The following is a 19,871-nucleotide window of genomic DNA, read 5'->3' on the forward strand; positions in this document are numbered from 1 at the left end:
GCCCACGTTCTCATTCCTTCCCCCACCAACGGCCAGGCATAAGCAGCAGGACTGCACCACGCTCTCACGATGGCCAACATAAACTGGCGCACAATAAACGTCGACGCCTACGATCCTGAATCCGCTCTGAACTTTCCTCTTTCCACTCTTCTCCCGGCCAATCTACCCGCGCCCTCCACATCCTCCGAATCCGCACAGATAGGCCAACAGGTCCGGCAACTCCTTCGCGCCGGTGACAGTCTGGGTGCCCTACAATCGGCGCTGGAAACCGCCCCTCTAGCAGGTGATGAGGGCGCAAAGCAAGTCCACCTCACCACCGTCTTGGAAGTGCTACAGGGGATAAGGCAGAGCGATGTCAGTCGGATACTGACGGAGATGTTGAAACAGCCGGGTGGAACGGCATTGGGTGATACCTTGATGAAGTACATATACAAGGGCATGGCCAGCGGGAGCGGAACAACTAGTGGCAAGGGAGTGAGTCCGCAGGCGACCGGCACGGGGTTCAGTCAGATTCAATCGAGGAATTTTGGAGAAGGCGGAGGTGGTCAGGTTATGAGTGTGCTGTTGAGCTGGCATGAGAAGCTGACGGAGGTCGTGGGCGTGGGTGGGATTGTGAGGGTCATGTGTGATCGACGGACGGTATGAAGGACGTGTCGATGACAGATTCTTCCCATCCGTTGCCTCCTATCATGGCGCAGAAAGATGTTATGGAAGGTTGTATGCACGGGTGGCATGCAGAAAAGCCTGCTCCCTGGCAAGGTGCAAAAGACATAGACGAATGGACAATGCAGTGTTCAGTCAAATGATCGCTGGCAGGAGATTCAATCCATTCAAGGATAGGGTATCTTTTTGAGACCTGACGCCTATCAACCGCGTGGCTTGCACATCAACAATCGACCCTTCCAATGCCAAGGACCATCCAATAACTCAGTTCTCTCTTCCCATCATCCGCCTCCTCGCCATCTTCGAGCACCTTGTCCCTCTCCCGTTTCCTTCTCTCCACGATCCCTGCAGTCTCATCTTCGGTAACCGTCCATTCAAGCCTGACTCTGATAGGGATTTCAATGACATCTTCATCCTCGTCCAGCTCCTCGCCTTCGTTTCTCAGAATGCTGGCGGGAATAATCTCAATCACCACGCTCGCCCAATTCCGGCCCTGGTCGTAGAGTTTACCCGCGATTTGTTCTCCGCCCGCTGTGTTGTTAGTGCCTCCCGTTGCTTGAGTCGGAGGGTTGTTGAGTGCATCGTCCCAGGCGTCGCTATTCTTCCCGATCTGGAATTGTGGACACAAGATAGTGACCCGATGTCCATGCTTCCCCGGCGTCACGCTAGGGCTTCCCAGGCTGACATTTACATCATCAAACAGCGGATTGCGCAGTGTCATTATAAACTGGACGGGCTTTCCGGCCGCAAGGACGACATCGCTTCCGTCGGGCCCTGAAGGGGACAAGCCACCTGGAACGGGGAGCGGCTTTATCGTCACGAATGGGATATAGCTGAGCGCGATCAGTTTGATGCGGTACCGCGCAGATGAGATCTTCAGTTCAGGCCGAGTGAGGATGTGTTTGCAGGTTGCACAGCGCTTGGATCGTTTTGTGCGCATAAGTGTGGGCATGGGTCTGAGGTCCGAGACGGTGCGGGCTTCGGGGTTGCCAATGAAGGAGGGGTTTTGTAAGGCTCTTTGTGCCATGGTTGTGGTCTCGTCGTATTCGCAAGGCGTGGAATTTTGCGGGTCATACCATTTGAGTCCTTCACTCGCTGTCCGTGCTTCTCGCATGATTGTAAGCTTCTGTCGAGCCCGTTTGAGCGAGTTTTCTCTGTTGGTATAGATGTTCATGATACGTTGAAGTGATGACGGGGAAGAGTAGGCCATGTCCAGCGCAGATGTGGGAAAGCCCGCGTCCGTTGCTGAAGATTCGGCGATTTGTTCCTTGTAGAACGACTTCAGAGCAGTGAACCTCGCCGTTGGATCTAAAGAAGGTTGTGACTTGATTTGTCCTTCAGTCTCAACGAGCTCCCCTACTTCTTCTGGGGATAAAGGAGGCCGCGAGAGTGATGATTTGCGGGCAGGATCCTCTTGGAATAGCGGGCTTTTCGCCGCCGAAGTCTTGCGTTTGCCTCCATTTGCAATCTCATCAAGCTGGCCGCGGACGCCGGTGGCTTTATCGAGCTTGATACCAACATCAAGGGTGCTCCACATGCAATAGTTGCAGTTGAGGATGAATGGGCCGTCTTTTGGGTCGCCGATGGAAGTGGTGATCATCTGAGACGTGCATATGGGGCAATGATAGCAATTTCGAGGGCACCTGTTCCCTTCGCTCCTCACCATAACCCTGGGGCTCTCAAAGAGACAGTCTGGGCAGTAGGTGGCACTGATCTCTTCGGTCACACAGCGAGGGCATTTGATCTCGTGACATTCTTCGCAGTACAACAAATGCTCTGGGGGAAATAGAGAGAAGGCAGAACGTGGATGTCGCGGATCAAAGGTCTCTTCGCCGTCTTGGACTCCCTCCAAGTCGACATCGCGAGAGGATCGCTTCGACTTCAACGCTCTATTGGATGCGTCTGAGCAGGGGCATGAGACGAAGGTGTAAGGGAATGCCATTGTCAGGGCACCGACTTGGGCCCAATGTGCATTCAAAATCGGCACAACTCCATGGAACAACAAACAAATCTGTCTGTCGCATTGACTTGAACCGTAGAAAATACCGACCTACCTTCTCTTCATCTTTTGTCGAGACGTTCATCTCTCCAGCCGAAACAGACGCGGTCAGACGCGGTTGCGGCAGACCTTCCTCGACGAATCACGGCGAGGAATCGATGTTGACATCATGTCGCAGAACTTGAAGAACCAGACGATGAGAATGACTTTCTCTTCCACCACCAGGTCAACGAGGTGATCTGGCAGCATTGTACCAGAGACATCCCACAATGAAGCCACCAGCGCTACGGCCCTGGCTTCCCACTTCAGCTCTACGACGGCGTCCTCACTTCCGCAGGCCATACGCCATACACTCGCCGGGCGCCCCAACTCTCCAGATCTTCAATGAGAATGTGAAGTACCTCCAGAAAGAACGGGCGGCTGCAAATGCAGAATACAGCCGCAAGGTCGATTATCTGAAAGACGAAGTGGCCCAGCGGCTCGTCGACCGACTCCTCGACATCAATCGCGAATTCCCTCGTGTGCTTGACTTGGGTGCCAACAGCTGCAATATCGCACGAGCACTGTCAAAGCCACCGTTGATTGCGCCAGAACTGCCAGAAGGAGCAGCAGATGCCAAAGTTCCTCTCTCGGAACGGATACATCATCTCACCTGCGCGGACACTTCTCCCACAGCCCTCCACCGTGACGATTCGCTACCTGCACCCGCAGTCCCCATCTCTCAAGAAGTCCTCCCATCTCTGGAGACCCTGCCTTATGAGACCAACACTTTCGACGCTGTTGTTTCTTCTCTGTCCCTCCATTGGATCAACGACCTCCCTTCGGTGCTATCAAGCATAAACAACATCCTCAAACCCGATGCCCCATTCCTCGCTGCCATGTTCGGCGGAGACACCCTCTTCGAATTACGCTCGTCGCTGCAATTGGCCGACCTTGAGCGCCATGGCGGCGTTTCACCGCATATATCCCCCTTAGCAGACGTCAGAGACGTGGGGAACTTGCTCGGTCGAGCTGGGTTCAAGCTCCTGACCGTCGATGTCGACGATATCATAGTCGAATATCCCGACACGTTTGCTTTGATGACGGATATTCAAGCCATGGGCGAGGGAAACGCGATCCTCAAGTCTATGGGCGGTCCCATGAGCCGGGATGTGTTGTTGGCGAATGAAGCCATATACAGAGAATTGCATTGCAAAGAGGACGAAAAGGATAGAATACCAGCCACTTTTCGAGTGATTTACATGATCGGGTGGAAGGCTGGCCAGGGGCAACCACAGCCCTTGGAAAGAGGAAGTGGGAATGTCAATATGAAGGATATACTAGGCGGTGGAGAATTCATGTAGCAGTAATCCTGTACAAAACTCAACAAAAAGGGCCCATGGGCAATTTGAACACATTTTGTCTTCTATTTCTCGCTCGAAACATATCTGCTGGGCGCTTCTGCTGCGGATTTCAGCCCTCAACTGAGTGGCATTCCGTGTTTGGCTCGATCCAAGCACAATATTCCCTGTAGCACACCACAGAGACCCGTTCCATGCATACAACGAGACTTCCCAGGGAGGGATGAAAGAGACCGACCGTCCTCCGCCCCGAATGCATCCTTGCACTCCAGACTCTCTTGTATCATAGCCACACCGCCCAGCCTGATCTTCTGCATTCTGCTCATCTTGCCTCCCCTCTGATCATCTAGAAGTCGGTGGAGCTGCTCATGGGGAATTCGAAGCCGCAAACACGTCCAGTCAACTTTCGGTACACCTCAGAGTAGGTGTCGAGTCTGTAGTCCACACCGCCCCGCTCCTTCTCGTCCAAAATGACCTTCAACACCTTGCTTCCGTCCTCCTTGGTCCTCAATCTCTTGCCCACAATCTCAACAGGGTAGACGACATCCGCAAGGATGGCATCGTGGACAGCGGTCAGAGTACGGCTTCGCGGACGCTTCTGGGTCTGGCTGGTGCGGGAACGGTTGGAACGCTTGGGGCGGGGAAGGATGCGGCGCGAGGCGAGGATCAAGACATGGCGGTCGGAGAACTTCTTCTCAAGTTCGCGGGTCAGGCGTTGTTGGACCTTGTGGAAGCCTGCAAGGAGAGGCACGGGCACGAAGATGACAACGGCGCGCTTGCCATGGCCGACTTCGAGCTGGATGACAGAAAAACTTGTTAGCGGCTTGTTCACCTCTTCCCAGGACGTTGCAGCGGCCTAGAAGACTCTGCTTGATAGGAACGTTGAGTGTTCATACCTCGCGAGCAGACACGAACTGAAGCGGTCTCAAGGCAACCTTGAGGTCGGGGATGTTGGTCTCGAGTTCATAGAGAGCGGTCGCGATGCTGGTTTCCAGCTCGGAAGGATGTTGCCTCGACGGGCTATTGTGGGCGATCTTGTTGAGGGCAGGTTGAGACATGATTGCGACTTGAGAGGTGTCAAGTGATTCGCAATCTGTGGTTGTCCCAGGGGAATGAAGGTTGGTGGTTGAAAGCCTTGTGAGTGTGTCGACAGTGATCGGGGCCTCAATCCGCAATTTCTGGGAGTCTGCCAAGATTTTCGTGCGTTGCCCTAAAATCCCAAAATGGAAGGAGCACATGAGAGATGCATGCTTCGCCGTATGATCTGCACCTGATGTTCTATGCCCAACCGTAGTGACTTTTACCGTAAAAAACACCACCACCTCACCACCACTAACAGCACTCACATTGCCACTCCTTACAAATGATGGAGTTTAGACACGCCCCTATCGGCTGCTGATAAATTCTGAGTCTCTTTCAGGTATTCAATAACTCCACTACCGAGAACGCCGGGACGCTCTTCCTGTTCTGGCCGCTGGAGTTCTCACGGATTTTGAGGCCCGGAGAAGGGATCCACGACGTACAAGCAGACCGTACAAGGAGCTCCATTCCATGACACGAGTCATGACACGAGTTTGTCATCCGAGCACCTTTGGCCCCATATTTTGCAAGCTGCGTTGCGTCAGGCGCGAAACGTCAAAATTACCAAGACCGTTCGAAATTCGGCAGCCAGGGACAAACAGTTCATTTAACCCCACCGTTTAGGGCATTGGACCGGAATTTGAAGGATGTGGGTGGTGACCGTCCTCTGCCGGATCTCCAGCCATTCACACCCATCTGCCCGGAGATAAGCCGTCGTCTTCGTCGTTGGGGTTTTATACGTAAGGAGCATATAAAAGTATGTACGACACTGGTGTGACTTCATATATATAAGTACAAGGTTTGCATGTCGTGTACCCAGTAGTGACCTTGACCATCGAATTCGAGCTTGTATACTATCTCAGGCTATCTTTTCATCTCCCGAATTCTTCATTTCCCTCTCGTGAATACTTCACCGAACCACAATTCCCAATATGTCTCTTCCCAAAACTACCCCTGCCTGGGTCATCCAAGGCACGAACCCCGAGACGCCGGGATGGGGAAACCTCAAACTTGTCGAAGACTACCCCGTCCCAGAGCTCGGCGAGAACGACTGCTTGGTTCAGATCCAAGCAGTGTCTCTGAACTATAGAGATCTCGTGATCCCAAAGGTAAAAGCGCACCGCTACAACTACAGGACCCCAAAGCTGAGACATAATGTACAGGGCCAGTATCCGCTGCCGCTCAACCTCCCCTGTGTTGCCGCCTCGGATGGTGCGGGAAAAATTCTCGCAGTGGGCTCTAAAGTAACTCAGTTCGAAGAGGGCGACAAGGTGGTCACCCAGTTTACCCAAGCACATCAATACGGACCGGTTACCGCAGAGATGATGAACACGACCTTGGGCGGCACCCAGCACGGCTGTCTGCGCAAGTATGCCGTCTTCCCAGCATCGGGCCTCGTCCACGCGCCGTCAAACCTGACACCAACCGAGGCGGGGACCTTGACTTGCGCCCCGCTCACGTCTTGGAATGCGCTTTACGGTCTCGTATCCAAAGCCTTGAAACCTGGAGAGGTGGTCCTCACGCAAGGAACAGGCGGCGTCTCACTTGCCGCCATTCAGTTCGCCAAGGCTGCCGGGGCCACTGTCATTGCAACGACGTCTTCAGATGAGAAAGCCAAGCGGTTGGAAAAGCTGGGAGCCGACATTGTGCTCAATTACAAGAAGGACCCGAACTGGGGGGAGACAGCGAAGAGCCTTTCTCCTGGAAAAGCAGGCGTGGATCATATCATTGAGGTCGGCGGGCCTGGCACAATGGCTCAGTCTCTGAAAGGTCCGTGACCTGTTTCTTCCCTCGTTCCTTTCACCTCTACTGACTCTTGTGCACAGCGATCAAACTCGAAGGTGTGATTTCCGTGATCGGTTTCCTGGGCGGCTTCAAGGCCGAGGACGACCCCAGCACGCTGGCCGCTTTGTCTGCGGGCTGCATCATCCGCGGCATCTTGATCGGGTCAAAGGCCCAACTGATCGACATGGGTCGTGCCATTGACGCCAACAACATTCACCCGGTGGTGGACGAGAAGACATTTAGCTTCAAGGATGCGCCAGAGGCGTACGAGTACCAGTGGCAGCAGAAGAACTTTGGCAAGGTCGTGATTCAGCTCTAGAGCGACACTCATGAGCAGGCCCAGTCAGGCGTCGGTCGAGTCTTGTTCAGTTGAATCCACCTCCGGCAGTGACAGCAAGCAGGACTGACGCCCCTCTACGAATAGAGCAGTTGCAGATACGAAGCTCAATTCGTTTAGCAATCAATTATCTCAATGGAATGGCATGTACAGACTACAGATGTACAACTACTAAGCTCTCTGGGGGGGTATCTTTTCTGCATTTCTAAGTCCAACTTTGTTTGACTCTAGCACTGTAGTATCCTATTCTTTTTCAAAGCCAGTCCATGCTGGAAGTAGACCTGACCCTCCTCTTTGCGTAGAGATGGGAACATTTTACCGCTTTTTCTTGCCCTTCGTCGTTTTCTCCCATCAAAGGGCATTCGACTTTGTGGTTTCTAAGCCCCCTGTGGAACCTGCCTCTTTGGGTTTCGTGCCGTGCGGCGAATGCGGCCGCCATGGGCGTTTTGCATTTGTCTCCTATACTTAACCTACCTAGCGGGCTGCATGAGGCATTACAAATGAGACCATTGTATCGGTTGGTATCAGCAGGAATACAGCTAGGTAGGGGTGGAGTGGAAAGAGATTGGAGCCGAATTGAGCATGTAATAGCGAAATATTATATTGATACTATCCTCTTCTGGTGAACAACGGCGGCGGCCGGTTCAAATACTCGTGCGTAGACGGACGGGCGAAGGCAGCACGTCTCGAGATTTTAATACATGCTGCCCGCAACCCACCCATCCACCCACCGATCTTGAACCTGGACTTCGCTCTCGAGATCCCTTTTCTTTAGTAGGTATCCCTCTCCAACCACTTGGCGCAAGCCCCATAAACCTCCTTGAGCTTCTCACCACCGTCCATGGCGAAAAGCTGATCCACGGCGCCCAAGCGATCAAACATCCTCAGAAATCCCACGACCATAAAATCGGCGTAGGAGACGTCGTTGCCCATCAAGAACGGGCCCTGGGGATTTTCGGCGTACACGCCCGCGAGTTCCTTGACCAAGGGCCTCACGTCCTCCCACGCTTGCTCCGTGTTCTTGGAAGCGTACTCGTCGAGCGACATGCCGATGGCCTTCTCGCGCGTGGCGACAAAGTAGTCGCGCGAAACCGGGTTGAGGAACGTCTTGGGCACCCGCGGCATGAAGATGGGTCGGACCGCGTTCTGGATCTTGGGCAGGAGCTGTTCCATGCGCGCCAGGTAAGGCGAGTCGAGGTGCAAGGAGGGTGAGGGGTGGAGTTGCTCCAGTTTGTCGGCGATGACCCGCGACTCCATCACGTATTCGCCCGAGGGCAGGCGGATGGTCGGTGAGGTGTATTCATACGGCCCGCTGGTGTGCGCGGGGATGCCACTAGATTAAATCGAGGCAGTGTGTAAGTTTTGTTTCAACCCGCCCATACGTGTTGATATTGATATCTGCATCGACCCCATGACACTCGCAACAAGCCCCAGCACGCATCTCTCATCATTCCATGGACACCAGGTAGGTGGGACGTCACTTACAACTTTGAAAACGTCGGTTTCAGATCCGGATACTCGATCCACTCCGTCTTGTACGGGATGCCCTTGTAGTTGAGCACGAGACGTGCTGTCATCGCCATGGTCAGTACCGAGTGGTGAAGGTCATGAATCACCTGCAAAGAGGAGGTGGGCGGAACGAGTTTTTCTTTTTCCAATGCCCATCTTGTTGCCGGATATTATAGTATACTGGCCAGAAGCGTGAGGAGGGAAGAGACAAGACGTACTTTTCCAAGGGTTCAAACTCCACCCGAAACCTCCCTTAGAGGGGAGGTCGTAGAGAATGACTTCGTTGGACATGGTGGTTGACTGGCTGGCTGAGACGAGAGAGACACAAAGAGCGATGGGGACGATCTGTATGCTTCTGCGATAGAAGCTGTAGTTGTCTCAAATGTCGACAACGAGTGGAAGTGATTACCGGGGATGAATGGAATTCGGGGATTCAATTCAATGGATCCCTCTCCTCTCTTAAGTATTAAATACTTCAATTCTCAACAACAAAGATAGCATCAACGTCAGAAGCCACCCGTAGAGGATGGAAATCTCCGCCCCAATGTCCCGGTTTCTTCTCCGAGCGTATTCGAAATCACATAAGGACTTCGTCCCCACGGTCTCCTAAACGCGGAAACAAATCCAATCAAAGTCCTGAGTGGTCCGGTTGACTACAACCCCGCATCAGCTTCAGATTGTGTACCTAGTAGAACAATAGACGAAAGACGTATTAGCCAAGGAGATGCGGAACTAAAGTGTTAGAAAAAGCTTCTGTTAGCCGAGGCTGCCCGTGCGATGAGGAGACAGAAGATTCATAATCCTACAAACCATCGGAGAGAGAAGAGATGCGAGTCACCGCTAAATCCGGCGTCCTTCGGTGTATATAGATATTTATTGTTGACGGTAGCTGACAACATGCCAAATGGCGGAGAGTAAATACAGTGCTTTTGTTCGTCGATGCATGATATTTCTCGTTGCTGTATGGATACAAAAACCCCTACAGACTCGTTATTTTCCGGGATACTGACAGCCAAAAGACAATGACTCCACGCTTCCACGCACACCCGCCTAAGCCTAGTCCATCACACCAACCTTTCCATCTCGGTCAGCGTCTGTGCGAGGGTTCATGCGATCGCCCATACTGGGCTTAGTTCCATCTGTGGTGGCCAGATTTCCAGTGCCGTCGGTGTGCCGATTGGCGACATCAATTCCATTTCCAGCCACATTGTGCCTGTCTGTTCCCAGCGAACCATTGTTGACCTGGTCATTGCCCACGCCCCCGACACCAGAGTCGGTTGGCCGATGGGTCTTGCCGGTGGTATGATCGGAAGAAGTGCCGTGGAATTTCTCCTCAAGCTTCTCAAAGGTCGTGGAAAGCTTGTCGTTGTATGGCCGGGGTGCACCCTCATACTCTTCATGAGCAGAGTGGCTGCCACCGGTGAGGACACCTCCAACCTTTTTAAATTCATCTAGGGTCTTCATAGGCAGTGCCGAAAGTCCATGATGTTGAGCTGCGGCATGGTGTGTTCTACAAAGGTTAGTCAATGCTACACGAGGGTGGGAGTGGAGACGAACTCGTGAATAGGCACGGTGGTGTGCACAACCTCAGGCTGGATGGTCTCCTTGTGAACGACAGGCACCACAGTTTCGTGGACATGATGATGGACGTGCTCTCCAGTGACGGTCGGTGCAGCAGCCTGGGTGTGGTGAGTATCATGCGTTACCGAATGGTCCTTGAAACGACCCAGTTCAGTCGTGATCTTCTGCTTGGTGTCCTCTTCATTGTCGTGGTGGAATTCCCGGTGCTCTACGGGCAAGATATTGTGGTGATGCTTCTCCGGAAGTCTTTCGGTATGGGTGAGAGGCTGCACTGTTGTGTGGTAGTGATGTTGATGCACCTCCCGGTCCACTGCCTGGGTATGTTCTTCATGGCGGTGAGGTTTAATCGCCTCATGGGTGACTGCCGGGTTAACCGTTTCTTCCACCGTGGTGTGCTGGCCCCGGTTGCCCGTGATCTTCTGGACGGCTGCTCTTGCTGCTTCCATTGTATCTGAGATAGGGTTTTGTCTTTTCGGTAGTAACGGAGGAGTTCGTGTCAAAGTGATCTGCTTCAAAAAAAAAGATTTGGGGATGTTCCGGATCCCTGAAAAAGTGCTACGTTATATACATCTGAATATCCTATATGAGATAATGTCAGTGATATCATCTGGAGAAGGCTAAGCTTGGGCCAACAGCTCCATGGTGAGGTCAGAGGGATCGACCTTCCCGCTGAATATCGCACAGGCGCAGACGATTGGTATCTGATCTCGGCTATCAAAGTCCCTTATTGCATGTCGATCCGATGCTGGATGGTGCTTGAAGGGATTCAGATGTCCCGAACAAGCCTTTGCGGAGTCCTGATCATCCCGATCGCATATTGCAGCTGTGGTTCAGGCCTTTTCTGGGCATCTCCGTGGATGGAAGGCATCTATTTCCATCGTCTTAGCAGAGCCCTTCTGTGACGACAAGACATTTCGTTGCTGTGGGAGCATAAGGCGGGGAAAACCTGTGTCCTGTTGAGAGTTGCTGAGCCACAGCACCTCATAGGCACGCAGATGTGTTGGAAATTCCGTCATAAGGCGGGACAGGCGTGGAGATGCACAACTTGCTGTCTGCGTCATGATGGCTAGTGAGGCCTGTGGCAGGTCGAGGATATGTCTCGTGAGGTCCAAACAGAGCCTTCAGTGGCTCCCCAAGCCATCGTCAAAACCCAACTTTCGGGCTTCAAGCCACAGGCGGAAAGCCTCTCCTGACCTCATCTGACCCCTGTTCAATTGTTGATGGGGGCGTCTTCCTTGATCTGCCGGCCCAATCCTGAGTCCCCTGCAAGCACCCGCCACCGATTCCACTGTGGCACTCTCTGACCGGCTAGCCTGTGCCTAAGGGGCCCTACAACGTCTTCCCCTAAAGCCCTAAAGCCCCCTCGAAGCCTCTTCTGTGCTCCCGCGTGGGTTGGGGTCAGTCCATTGTGGCCGGTCAAGCATGAGCCAAGGTGCCCCAGGGTCATGGCCCAATCGCTGAGCAGGTGTCGACGGCATTGTGGATGGTGAATCCCTCGAGTCAACGTCCGGTCCATGGATCTTCCCTGACGACCGTTGTGCCTTTGCGCCATCTTGGGTAAGGTCTCCCATTTCGAGCTTCTAGACGAGGTGGAACGGTTAGGCAATTCAGGCATAGCCACGCGAAAAAAAGCTGTTTTTCTGTCGCTTGAGGGATCCGTCGATGGGTAGAACAGAGTAGTTCACCCAGGACTCAAACAGGAGGTGAGTAGCGTGGGAAAAAGGGAGTTGGGAGCCCTGGGGGACAGGTAGGTAGGTGTTCTGAATCGCCGTTTCTGTTCGCACCTCTCCCGATCGATCTTCCTGTTGTCTCTCTTTTGGTAGACCTGCAACTGTACGAGATCCTCGATAGGCTGGAGCAAGAGAGCCACTTTTTCTTATTTGGTCGCTGCGAAAGACAAAAAAGCATCAGGCGCCATGATGGCGGCAACGACTCAACGGCGCAGGCATCACGATCCCGCAGCCTGCGACCCCAAATGCTTCCCCTACGTCATGCACCCAAGCAGCACCAAGACCATCACCACCACCACGACTGGGAAACAAAGACATCGCAGCTCGAATTCAAACCACAGTCGAAATCTCAGCCTCACCCATAGTTACCACGGCGCTCCTCTCCAATGGCAAGAGCCGGTTCCACGGCCTGCTACAGCTAATCCTGCCCTCAATCCCAGTCATGATCCTGCGCAGACTCAGACTGCACGCCACACTCGCTCAAGAAGTCGTCTCCAAAAGCGCCCTTCGCAGCAGCAGATGTTGAAGAAGTCTGCCAGCGTTTCTGCAATGTCGCAGATTGCTCCACCTCCCCGAAGACGACCATCGCTGGATCCAAAAGACCTCACGCCCTTGCCCCGACTGCCGGATCATGTTGTCCCTCGACGGTCGTCCTCTCTCCGCAAGAAATCTCTCCCAGGGGCGATTGATCGTCCCAAGTCGAAGAAAGGGTCCTCCGATGAGCCAAAGTCTGCTGCCGCCTCGACGACTCATGCGTCGCTGTCTCTGAGACCCAAGTCCTCGCCAGCAGAGCAACCAAGCCCAAAGACAGACTCTGACAGCGAAAAGTCATCTCCAGCTGGCTCTCCTGGGCGCCCTGCTCCGATCAGGGCAGCACGCCATCAACCTCTGGCACCCAACGATCCTTCTCCACTGAATCCCCTCTACCACATTCCAAGTTCATATTTTGCACATGTGCCCATCACTGATACGACGACAGCGGTGACCTCTCCCAGCCCCAACTCCACCTCAGAGAAGAACAGCGAGCATGCGATCCTCCTCCCAACCGGATTCAAGCCAGGAAAGAGCGAGCACACGGAAGTTGAAGAGGTTATCCGACCAGCGGTGACACACGAGGTCGTCAAACGGGACACCAAGGAGATCGTGCAAGAAGAAATCACCCGCGAAATCCACGTGCACCACTACTACACCTACACACAGCCCATCAAAGCCGTCGAAATCCGCCCCGCACGACACTTCCTGGTCGATGCAGAGACAGGGAAAAAAGTCGAGATTCCAGCACCCGAGGGATGGGTCATGCCCAGCAATCTCCAACCTTACAAGCCAGATCTGAGCGGCGTAAGTGCTGCGACACGGCATTATCTGGTCGACGAGGAACATCCCACTGGTGTCACGGAGCCCGCCCCGCTGAATGTCAAGAAGAAAGGGTCATCGCAAGATTTGAGGCCGACGAGGAAGGCCAGCAGTACCGGCAACTGGACGCCTTTCCCAAGAGTGAGATGAGAGTAATGAGCCGCACTGGATTGATAAGGGAGCCTTCAATGATGGACACGGACAAGAATCTATCGGAGCCGTACAACAGGAGGACACCTCATCTTGATCAATTCTACATGTTGCTGCAATCTGTCGTGCGGATTTTCATACCTATGATGTACAGTACTTACTGCACTTTTGAATATACCCTGTGCAATGAAACGATTAATAATTGAGTCATCTCGCTTCTTTCTGATTATCCTCTCCACGATTTCTTTCTTCTTTTTTCGTCTTTAATGGCTAGTATTGCAGTATCCTGTTCCTGCCTGGTAGTGGTAGGGGGGGGGAAAATACAAGCTACAGATGCTCGCTCCTGTTACACAGTGTTCATTACAGTCCGCGACTCAAGCCGTCGTCATGGCTCCCTTGCGATAATGAATGTATCACCTGGAGTTAGGCCCCTTGGGCTCCGTAGTCCAAGCTCAGGCTCACCTCAGTATGCTGTTGACTAGGCTGAAGATTCAACGTCGAATCTGGGATCATGGCTTTACTCTTCATGTCCCGACACGCGAGCCTCATCCGTCATTTGCGAATTCGCGGATTGTAGAGACGCGGAGGAAGTTCATACGGCCTTCACTAGATATTGCAGCAGTGCCCAGTTCATATCCTGTCCAGACATGCAAAACCCAGGCAACCAAGAGCCAGATCACCGACTCCGGTCCGCAGGCGTTTGTCTCCATAATGTATCTCCACTGAGCCGGCCAACACTTGCAGAGACCATATTTCTCCACATGGATTGTCCTTCTCGATCCCGGCGCCGCTCCGTCCCTCTTCTATGGTCTTGACGCAGTCTCTGGGGGGTTATAGTTGATTCTGAGCTCAGTGATTCTGATCCGCCCGAAAGCGGTACGTCTGGGTCCTGCCCTCGTTCCACATCCTCGTCTTCCCTACTCAATGATGGAATCGGAATCGCTGCACTTGGTTCCTGGTTCACTGTTTGAGCCACACGGTTTTGGACGTCGTCACTCGTGCTTTCACCTTCCCTCCGTCCGATTTCGAGACTGTCGCGGCCAATATCATCGTCATCCTCTTCCTCGTCGTCATCATACCGCTGCATTCCCTGTCTCGCCATACTCCTCACAACATCTCCCTTGCATATGGGGCAGGTCCGTCTCCTTGTAACAAGCCAAGGCGTGATACAATCGACGTGAAATTCATGCCCACATGGTAGGGACATGACTTGACTTTCGCCGTCCACGTACTCTTCAAGACATACCACGCATTCAACTTGTCGACCTGTGTAGCGCTTCCGTTTCGCCGGCTTTGCAGTGTGCTTTTCTGTGTGCGGGCTTCGAGACTGTGAAAGGTTACTTTCTACACTTCCACCAGCAAAAATGCCCGTGGTGGTCTGTGAGCGCGGCCGAGGTCGTTGAGACATATTGTGGCTCGGGGAGATAAGCAGTGGCGAAGTAGGTGAAGAAGCATCTGGAGATTCCACCCGCGAAGACGTGGTGGACGAAGTCGTGCTCATAGTGTGATAAGTGCGAACCGGTAGTCGGTCGACTAGGGATTTTGGTGCACGCCATCTTCGACGTCGAATCCGTGAGCGGAGAAGCAGAAGGGTATAAACCACTGTCAGCGTGACTAGTGGACTGACCACTAGGACCAGAAGTGTGTCGACGAATGGACTAGCAGAAACACTTGTGGGTGTGAGGGTGACCCATAGACCAGGTTGGTCATGCTCATCGTCCGGGCAAGGTGATTTCGAGCTCTTTTCCTTTCCCTGATTATCCTTTTCATTCAGAAGTACATTGTCTTGCGAATCTTCTTTCTTTCCGTGGCCAGAGCGGAAAACATGGAACCATGAGCCCTTTTCTTGGCTTTGACGAATGCCAGAACTGCCAGGTATCCGATTCGACTGCGCATGGCCTCGCTGGAAGCGATTCAGATGCTCCGACTTTTCATGATCGTATTCTCCACTGCCGGGAGTGATGCTACCACCTTTCAGAGTTGCATCCGGACTGGTTGAAGCTTTCGCCGAGCTTGCGGAATCCGTAGGCATGCCCTTACCAGCCTCTTCGAGAGCGTTCTGTGAGGTGGTGGTGGGTTTCGGTGCTACGAGATCAGTGTCTCGCCAGTCTTGCACTCCAATCACAAAATCATCCGCTCCAGTCCGTTTGGAACTCGTTGACTTTGCCTTGAGCGTGGAAGAGGCGGCTGTGGCGACACCAGTCGCTGTGTTCTTACTGTCCTTCAGATCTGGGCGAGCCTCTTCCTTCCAGTCTTCCAGGAGGACCCAATCGATGTTGCCACTGCTAGGGGGACGACGGCTGTCCTCGTGTTGAGAGAATGGCGAGTTATCTCCCAAACCCACGACCGAGAGAACGTTCTTCACCCAGCTCTCATCAGGCTCCTCCTCGGATGCAGCTGCAGTCGGTTTCGTAGCTCCGGGTTTTGTGGACGTGAAGATGGGCTGATTCGCATGCTGTTTCTGGTCTGCACCAGAATTGACAGTCGTAGCCTTATCATGTGCCTTGGATTTGGCATCTTCGTCGTCAAGATCTTCTTGAGGGACCAGCGAAGATAAGAGATGCGCTGATGTGTACGAAGTGAATAGTGCAGGGATTGTTATATTCGACGTATCACCCTTGGCGTACATGATTGTCAATTGCGCTCCCTTCTCATTGTCGCCAACAATCAGGGCAATACCGCCACGGCGTTGAGCCCATTTGACTTTCTCCAAGAATCCGCAGCCGCCACGGCTCAGCATGACAATCTTGCCTGCAATGTCGGCACTCTCCTGCAATGACTCGATGTCGGCATGGGTGGCCTGTTTCTTGTCTGAAAGATCGGCGTTGGCAGGATCGCCTGGTTCGCCGGGTGTTGCAGGGTTCGAGTCAGGTAGAGGATGGTGTAAATAGTCGTCGGTTCCGTCGTCTTCAGGGAAACTCTCGTCCGACAGGGATTCGGCGTCGTCACGGCCTGATCGATCGTTGTCTATGCTTCGCGGTGCTTTAGTCTTGGGCTGGCTTTGGTCGACTGCGGGCAGGTGCTTGATGCTCTTTGCCTTCTCTTCAGCCCACCCTGGGACGTCTGAGCAACCCAATTCCCATCCCGCCACTTGAATGTTCTCCTCTTTCAGCAGAGCATCGTCTCCGAAACCTTTTCCGACCCATAACTGACCACTTAGACCCTTTGACGGAAGGCTGGGACCGAAAGCAGCGGGTCTGGCTAGGAAGAAGGTTGAGTTGTCGTTGGTGAGGCTGATAACCGCAGAAGGCGGGAATAGGGAGGAGGGGGTCGAGAACGAGAAGAAAGCCCTGAGGCGGCCAGATTTGGTGTCGAAACCGGGCTGAAACGAATCGACAGCATTTGCACTTGCAGCCAGTAATGACCAAAAGGTCAGTGCCACAGGTAGAGCGACGAAGAAGAAGAGTAGCAGTAAGAAGCGGAGGGGACGCATGTTTGGCTAATATGACTGGCTATTGCCACAAATCAGGGAGAGACGGGGACAATCCTCCATGCAGTTGAAACTGGGTGCAGCCGCGGAAATACGACACAGTGCAACAGACAGTCGAACTCCGGCGGATGTTCAAACGAAGGTGGAAGGGTGCTCGCGTCGTGAAGGAAAGATGTTGTCCTCAAGAATTGAATTTACCAAGTTGTAGCCTGATACTGGGCAGGATACTGGGTAGACCCTGGCCACTGCCACTAACACTACTGAATGGGCCGGAATCCGAGTGCGGGATTGTCACCCAGAGCGGAGGTCACGTGAGCGAATTCCCCTAAGTCCACGATTGCGCGTCGCACGGGTACTCGGTACTGTGCAGGAGCACGTAGTACATACCGGTACTCGAGACCTGGTGGAGGTGGATACAAGTCATGATGACATTGTAAATATTTTGACCCGCTGCGAGCACTATCTATTCGATCGAGTTAAGAGTATACGAAGGTGAGAGCATGGGAGCATGGAAGCACGAAAGCACGAAAGCTGAGAAACAAGACGCACTTTTCTCTCTCTCGTGTGCTGCTTCAGTCCTGACATGCAGGGCGTTCCAGACCCGTCAATCTTGCTTTCGACATCTTTTCGACCAGCTCCCTCCTGGGGCTCTTGGGTCTGTGCTTGGCGAGTTGGGGCGCAGTTGTAGGGATCATTAGGCTACGGCTCTCCATTAGCGCCCCCTAAGTGTCCCCCATTTCCGTGTGATGCACGCCCCAGCGCTCCCCTCTTCGCCCTCATTCCAGCCTAGCCTTTGCTCTTTAGGGGCGATTGGCCCACTGACCCCGCCTAAGCCTGAGCTGAACAGACGCCATGCCCAATTAGAAATTTCCAGCGGTGCCTCTTTCGTCATTCGATGCCAGCGCTGGGTGAACGCCGATGCCACATCTTCACATCACCATGTTCATCCATGTCCATCCATCGACCATTCGCCTACTGAACGTCGATCGCCATATCAACTTCCCACCACCTTTTACTTTTCGATGGCGTCTGTGCCGTTTTCCAAGGGCCCTATGGCCGTCTTAACAGCCTTGGTACGCGGCTGGGAGACCACCATGACTTTTCGACACACCGTAGATCAACTGACCCTTATCTCCTCCCTCCTGACCAGCGGTCTCTTCTCTTCTTCATCTTAAAACCTCTGTTCTTGAAGGCCTGGTTGTTTTGTGTGCTGTTGTGCTTCTCGGATTGAGTGTAGAGACCACATTTTCTATTGAATACTTGAGATTTGAGGCGACTTCTGTGGTCCAGCGACCAACCTCAGCCTCGTCTCCGGCGACCGCCTTCCTGGCAAAAGAGCCTGCGCCTTCCCTTGCCATTTGTTGTCAGCTGCCTGTCAAAAGCTCAACAGTCATCTGCGAACATGGATAACATCAACGCTAAGTCCGGGTTTCTTCCTGGCATCTTCGGACATCGGAAGGGAAAATCAAGGACTGGAGCGACAGCGTCTGGCGAGGACGAGAAAATGCAGGGCCCGAAACCGGTCTCCTTCTTCATGAGGATCCCAAACAAGCCTCGAAACCATTTCATTGCCATGGCCGGCGAATTCGTTGGCACTTTTCTCTTCCTGTGAGCATCCTCCTCCCGCCAGAGTGGGCTAACTGACACATCTTCAGCTTCTTCGCATTTGCTGGCACCCAAGTGGCCAACACTCCTCAAACGACTACCGGCAATACGAGCACAGACCTCCCCCAAGGGCCGAATCCTATCCAGCTCCTCTACATCGCCTTGTGCTTCGGGTTTTCCCTTGCGGTCAATGCTTGGATCTTCTTCAGAATTTCTGGTGGTCTCTTCAACCCTGCTGTACGGGATTCAGGCAAAAAAGACATGATTGATGGGCTGACGACATGACAGGTCACTCTCGGTCTCTGCCTCATTGGCGCCGTGCCTTTCATTCGAGGTGCCCTTGTGTTCATTGCACAAATGTTGGGGGCGATGGCGTCTGCTGGAGTTGTAAAGGCACTTTTCCCCGGGCCACTGGCTGTCACAACCTCTCTTAGTGGGGGAACAAACAAGGCGCAAGGACTCTTCATCGAGATGGTCAGTTTGCCGGCACAATGCATTTGGGGTCCCCTTCTAACACCTGTATAGTTCCTCACCGCCCAACTGGTCTTCACCATCTTCATGCTAGCTGTGAGTATTTGAAAAGACAATCACCCTATTTGCTTACTGACGGTTTTTCCATAGGCTGAAAAACATAAAGGAACATTCCTCGCCCCAGTCGGAATTGGCTTGTCTCTCTTCATTGCTGAGTTGGGCGGTGAGCTAAATCCATGCTGCATACATGCCTATCCATTGACAGAAGCCTAGGCGTGTACTACACCGGCGGATCTTTGAACCCGGCTCGAAGCTTCGGCCCTTGCGTCGCCAACCACTCCTTCCCAAGTGAACACTGGATCTACTGGGTAGGCCCTCTTCTCGGCTCACTCCTGGCTGCTGGGTTCTTCTGGTTCATCAAAAGCTGCGAATACCAAACTGCAAACCCCGGCCAGGACTTCGACGACCTCGAGGCTTCTGCTTACAACCCAGAAGAAGACTTGACCCGTCCTGTCGTCAGTCCAACTGCTGTCATTCCTGACCGTGCCTTGTCCCGCGGGTCAAGGACTTCCAAGGAAGAGAGATCTGGCTCTCTCCAAGCAGCCCGGGTAGGCTCCGGAACCACCAACACTACCCTGGGCAATAATACAAACGGCAATGCAACATTCCACGACAGGACCACTGTCCCGACTCAACCCGCCACTTGATTGTTTCACCAAGATTGAATCATCGAAGAAAACCTACTACTATCCCTCCTAACCTCTCCCGCCGGACTCCTTATCATTAATTCTCGCGGTAGACTCCTACGGGCCTCTACTCCCGGGTTTAATAGCGAATA

General features: G+C 53.3%; 10 protein-coding genes across 10 annotated transcripts; 5 read left to right on the top strand and 5 right to left on the bottom strand.

The window, feature by feature from the left end:
* Nucleotides 1–69: 69 nt before the first annotated feature.
* Z520_07273 (uncharacterized protein) lies at nt 70–645 on the top strand (the record flags this gene model as incomplete). Its single annotated transcript, XM_016777772.1, has 1 exon — nt 70–645. One exon carries the CDS (start codon nt 70–72, stop codon nt 643–645), a length of 576 nt encoding a protein of 191 aa, XP_016631282.1.
* Nucleotides 646–886: 241 nt separating this feature from the next.
* Z520_07274 (uncharacterized protein) lies at nt 887–2,605 on the bottom strand (the record flags this gene model as incomplete). The annotated part of the gene is made up of 1 exon (XM_016777773.1): nt 887–2,605. One exon carries the CDS (start codon nt 2,603–2,605, stop codon nt 887–889), a length of 1,719 nt encoding a protein of 572 aa, XP_016631283.1.
* Nucleotides 2,606–2,931: 326 nt separating this feature from the next.
* Nucleotides 2,932–4,005, top strand: Z520_07275 (uncharacterized protein; the record flags this gene model as incomplete). The annotated part of the gene is made up of 1 exon (XM_016777774.1): nt 2,932–4,005. The coding sequence occupies one exon, from the start codon at nt 2,932–2,934 to the stop codon at nt 4,003–4,005; it is 1,074 nt and encodes a 357-aa protein (XP_016631284.1).
* Nucleotides 4,006–4,348: 343 nt separating this feature from the next.
* On the bottom strand, nt 4,349–5,060 carry Z520_07276 (40S ribosomal protein S7; the record flags this gene model as incomplete). The annotated part of the gene is made up of 2 exons (XM_016777775.1): nt 4,349–4,798; nt 4,899–5,060. 2 exons carry the CDS (start codon nt 5,058–5,060, stop codon nt 4,349–4,351), a joined length of 612 nt encoding a protein of 203 aa, XP_016631285.1.
* Nucleotides 5,061–6,014: 954 nt separating this feature from the next.
* Z520_07277 (uncharacterized protein) lies at nt 6,015–7,186 on the top strand (the record flags this gene model as incomplete). Its single annotated transcript, XM_016777776.1, has 2 exons — nt 6,015–6,852; nt 6,909–7,186. The coding sequence occupies 2 exons, from the start codon at nt 6,015–6,017 to the stop codon at nt 7,184–7,186; spliced, it is 1,116 nt and encodes a 371-aa protein (XP_016631286.1).
* Nucleotides 7,187–7,975: 789 nt separating this feature from the next.
* Z520_07278 (uncharacterized protein) lies at nt 7,976–8,787 on the bottom strand (the record flags this gene model as incomplete). Its single annotated transcript, XM_016777777.1, has 2 exons — nt 7,976–8,537; nt 8,690–8,787. The coding sequence occupies 2 exons, from the start codon at nt 8,785–8,787 to the stop codon at nt 7,976–7,978; spliced, it is 660 nt and encodes a 219-aa protein (XP_016631287.1).
* A 982-nt stretch (nt 8,788–9,769) lies between these two features.
* On the bottom strand, nt 9,770–10,740 carry Z520_07279 (uncharacterized protein; the record flags this gene model as incomplete). Its single annotated transcript, XM_016777778.1, has 2 exons — nt 9,770–10,223; nt 10,271–10,740. The coding sequence occupies 2 exons, from the start codon at nt 10,738–10,740 to the stop codon at nt 9,770–9,772; spliced, it is 924 nt and encodes a 307-aa protein (XP_016631288.1).
* A 1,473-nt stretch (nt 10,741–12,213) lies between these two features.
* On the top strand, nt 12,214–13,527 carry Z520_07280 (uncharacterized protein; the record flags this gene model as incomplete). Its single annotated transcript, XM_016777779.1, has 1 exon — nt 12,214–13,527. One exon carries the CDS (start codon nt 12,214–12,216, stop codon nt 13,525–13,527), a length of 1,314 nt encoding a protein of 437 aa, XP_016631289.1.
* Nucleotides 13,528–14,203: 676 nt separating this feature from the next.
* On the bottom strand, nt 14,204–16,960 carry Z520_07281 (uncharacterized protein; the record flags this gene model as incomplete). The annotated part of the gene is made up of 1 exon (XM_016777780.1): nt 14,204–16,960. One exon carries the CDS (start codon nt 16,958–16,960, stop codon nt 14,204–14,206), a length of 2,757 nt encoding a protein of 918 aa, XP_016631290.1.
* A 1,399-nt stretch (nt 16,961–18,359) lies between these two features.
* Z520_07282 (uncharacterized protein) lies at nt 18,360–19,740 on the top strand (the record flags this gene model as incomplete). Its single annotated transcript, XM_016777781.1, has 6 exons — nt 18,360–18,565; nt 18,613–18,799; nt 18,851–19,036; nt 19,088–19,129; nt 19,184–19,256; nt 19,307–19,740. The coding sequence occupies 6 exons, from the start codon at nt 18,360–18,362 to the stop codon at nt 19,738–19,740; spliced, it is 1,128 nt and encodes a 375-aa protein (XP_016631291.1).
* Nucleotides 19,741–19,871: the final 131 nt, after the last annotated feature.

Source organism: Fonsecaea multimorphosa, assembly GCF_000836435.1.
Source record: "Fonsecaea multimorphosa CBS 102226 unplaced genomic scaffold supercont1.14, whole genome shotgun sequence".
Taxonomy (NCBI): Eukaryota; Fungi; Ascomycota; class Eurotiomycetes; order Chaetothyriales; family Herpotrichiellaceae; genus Fonsecaea; species Fonsecaea multimorphosa.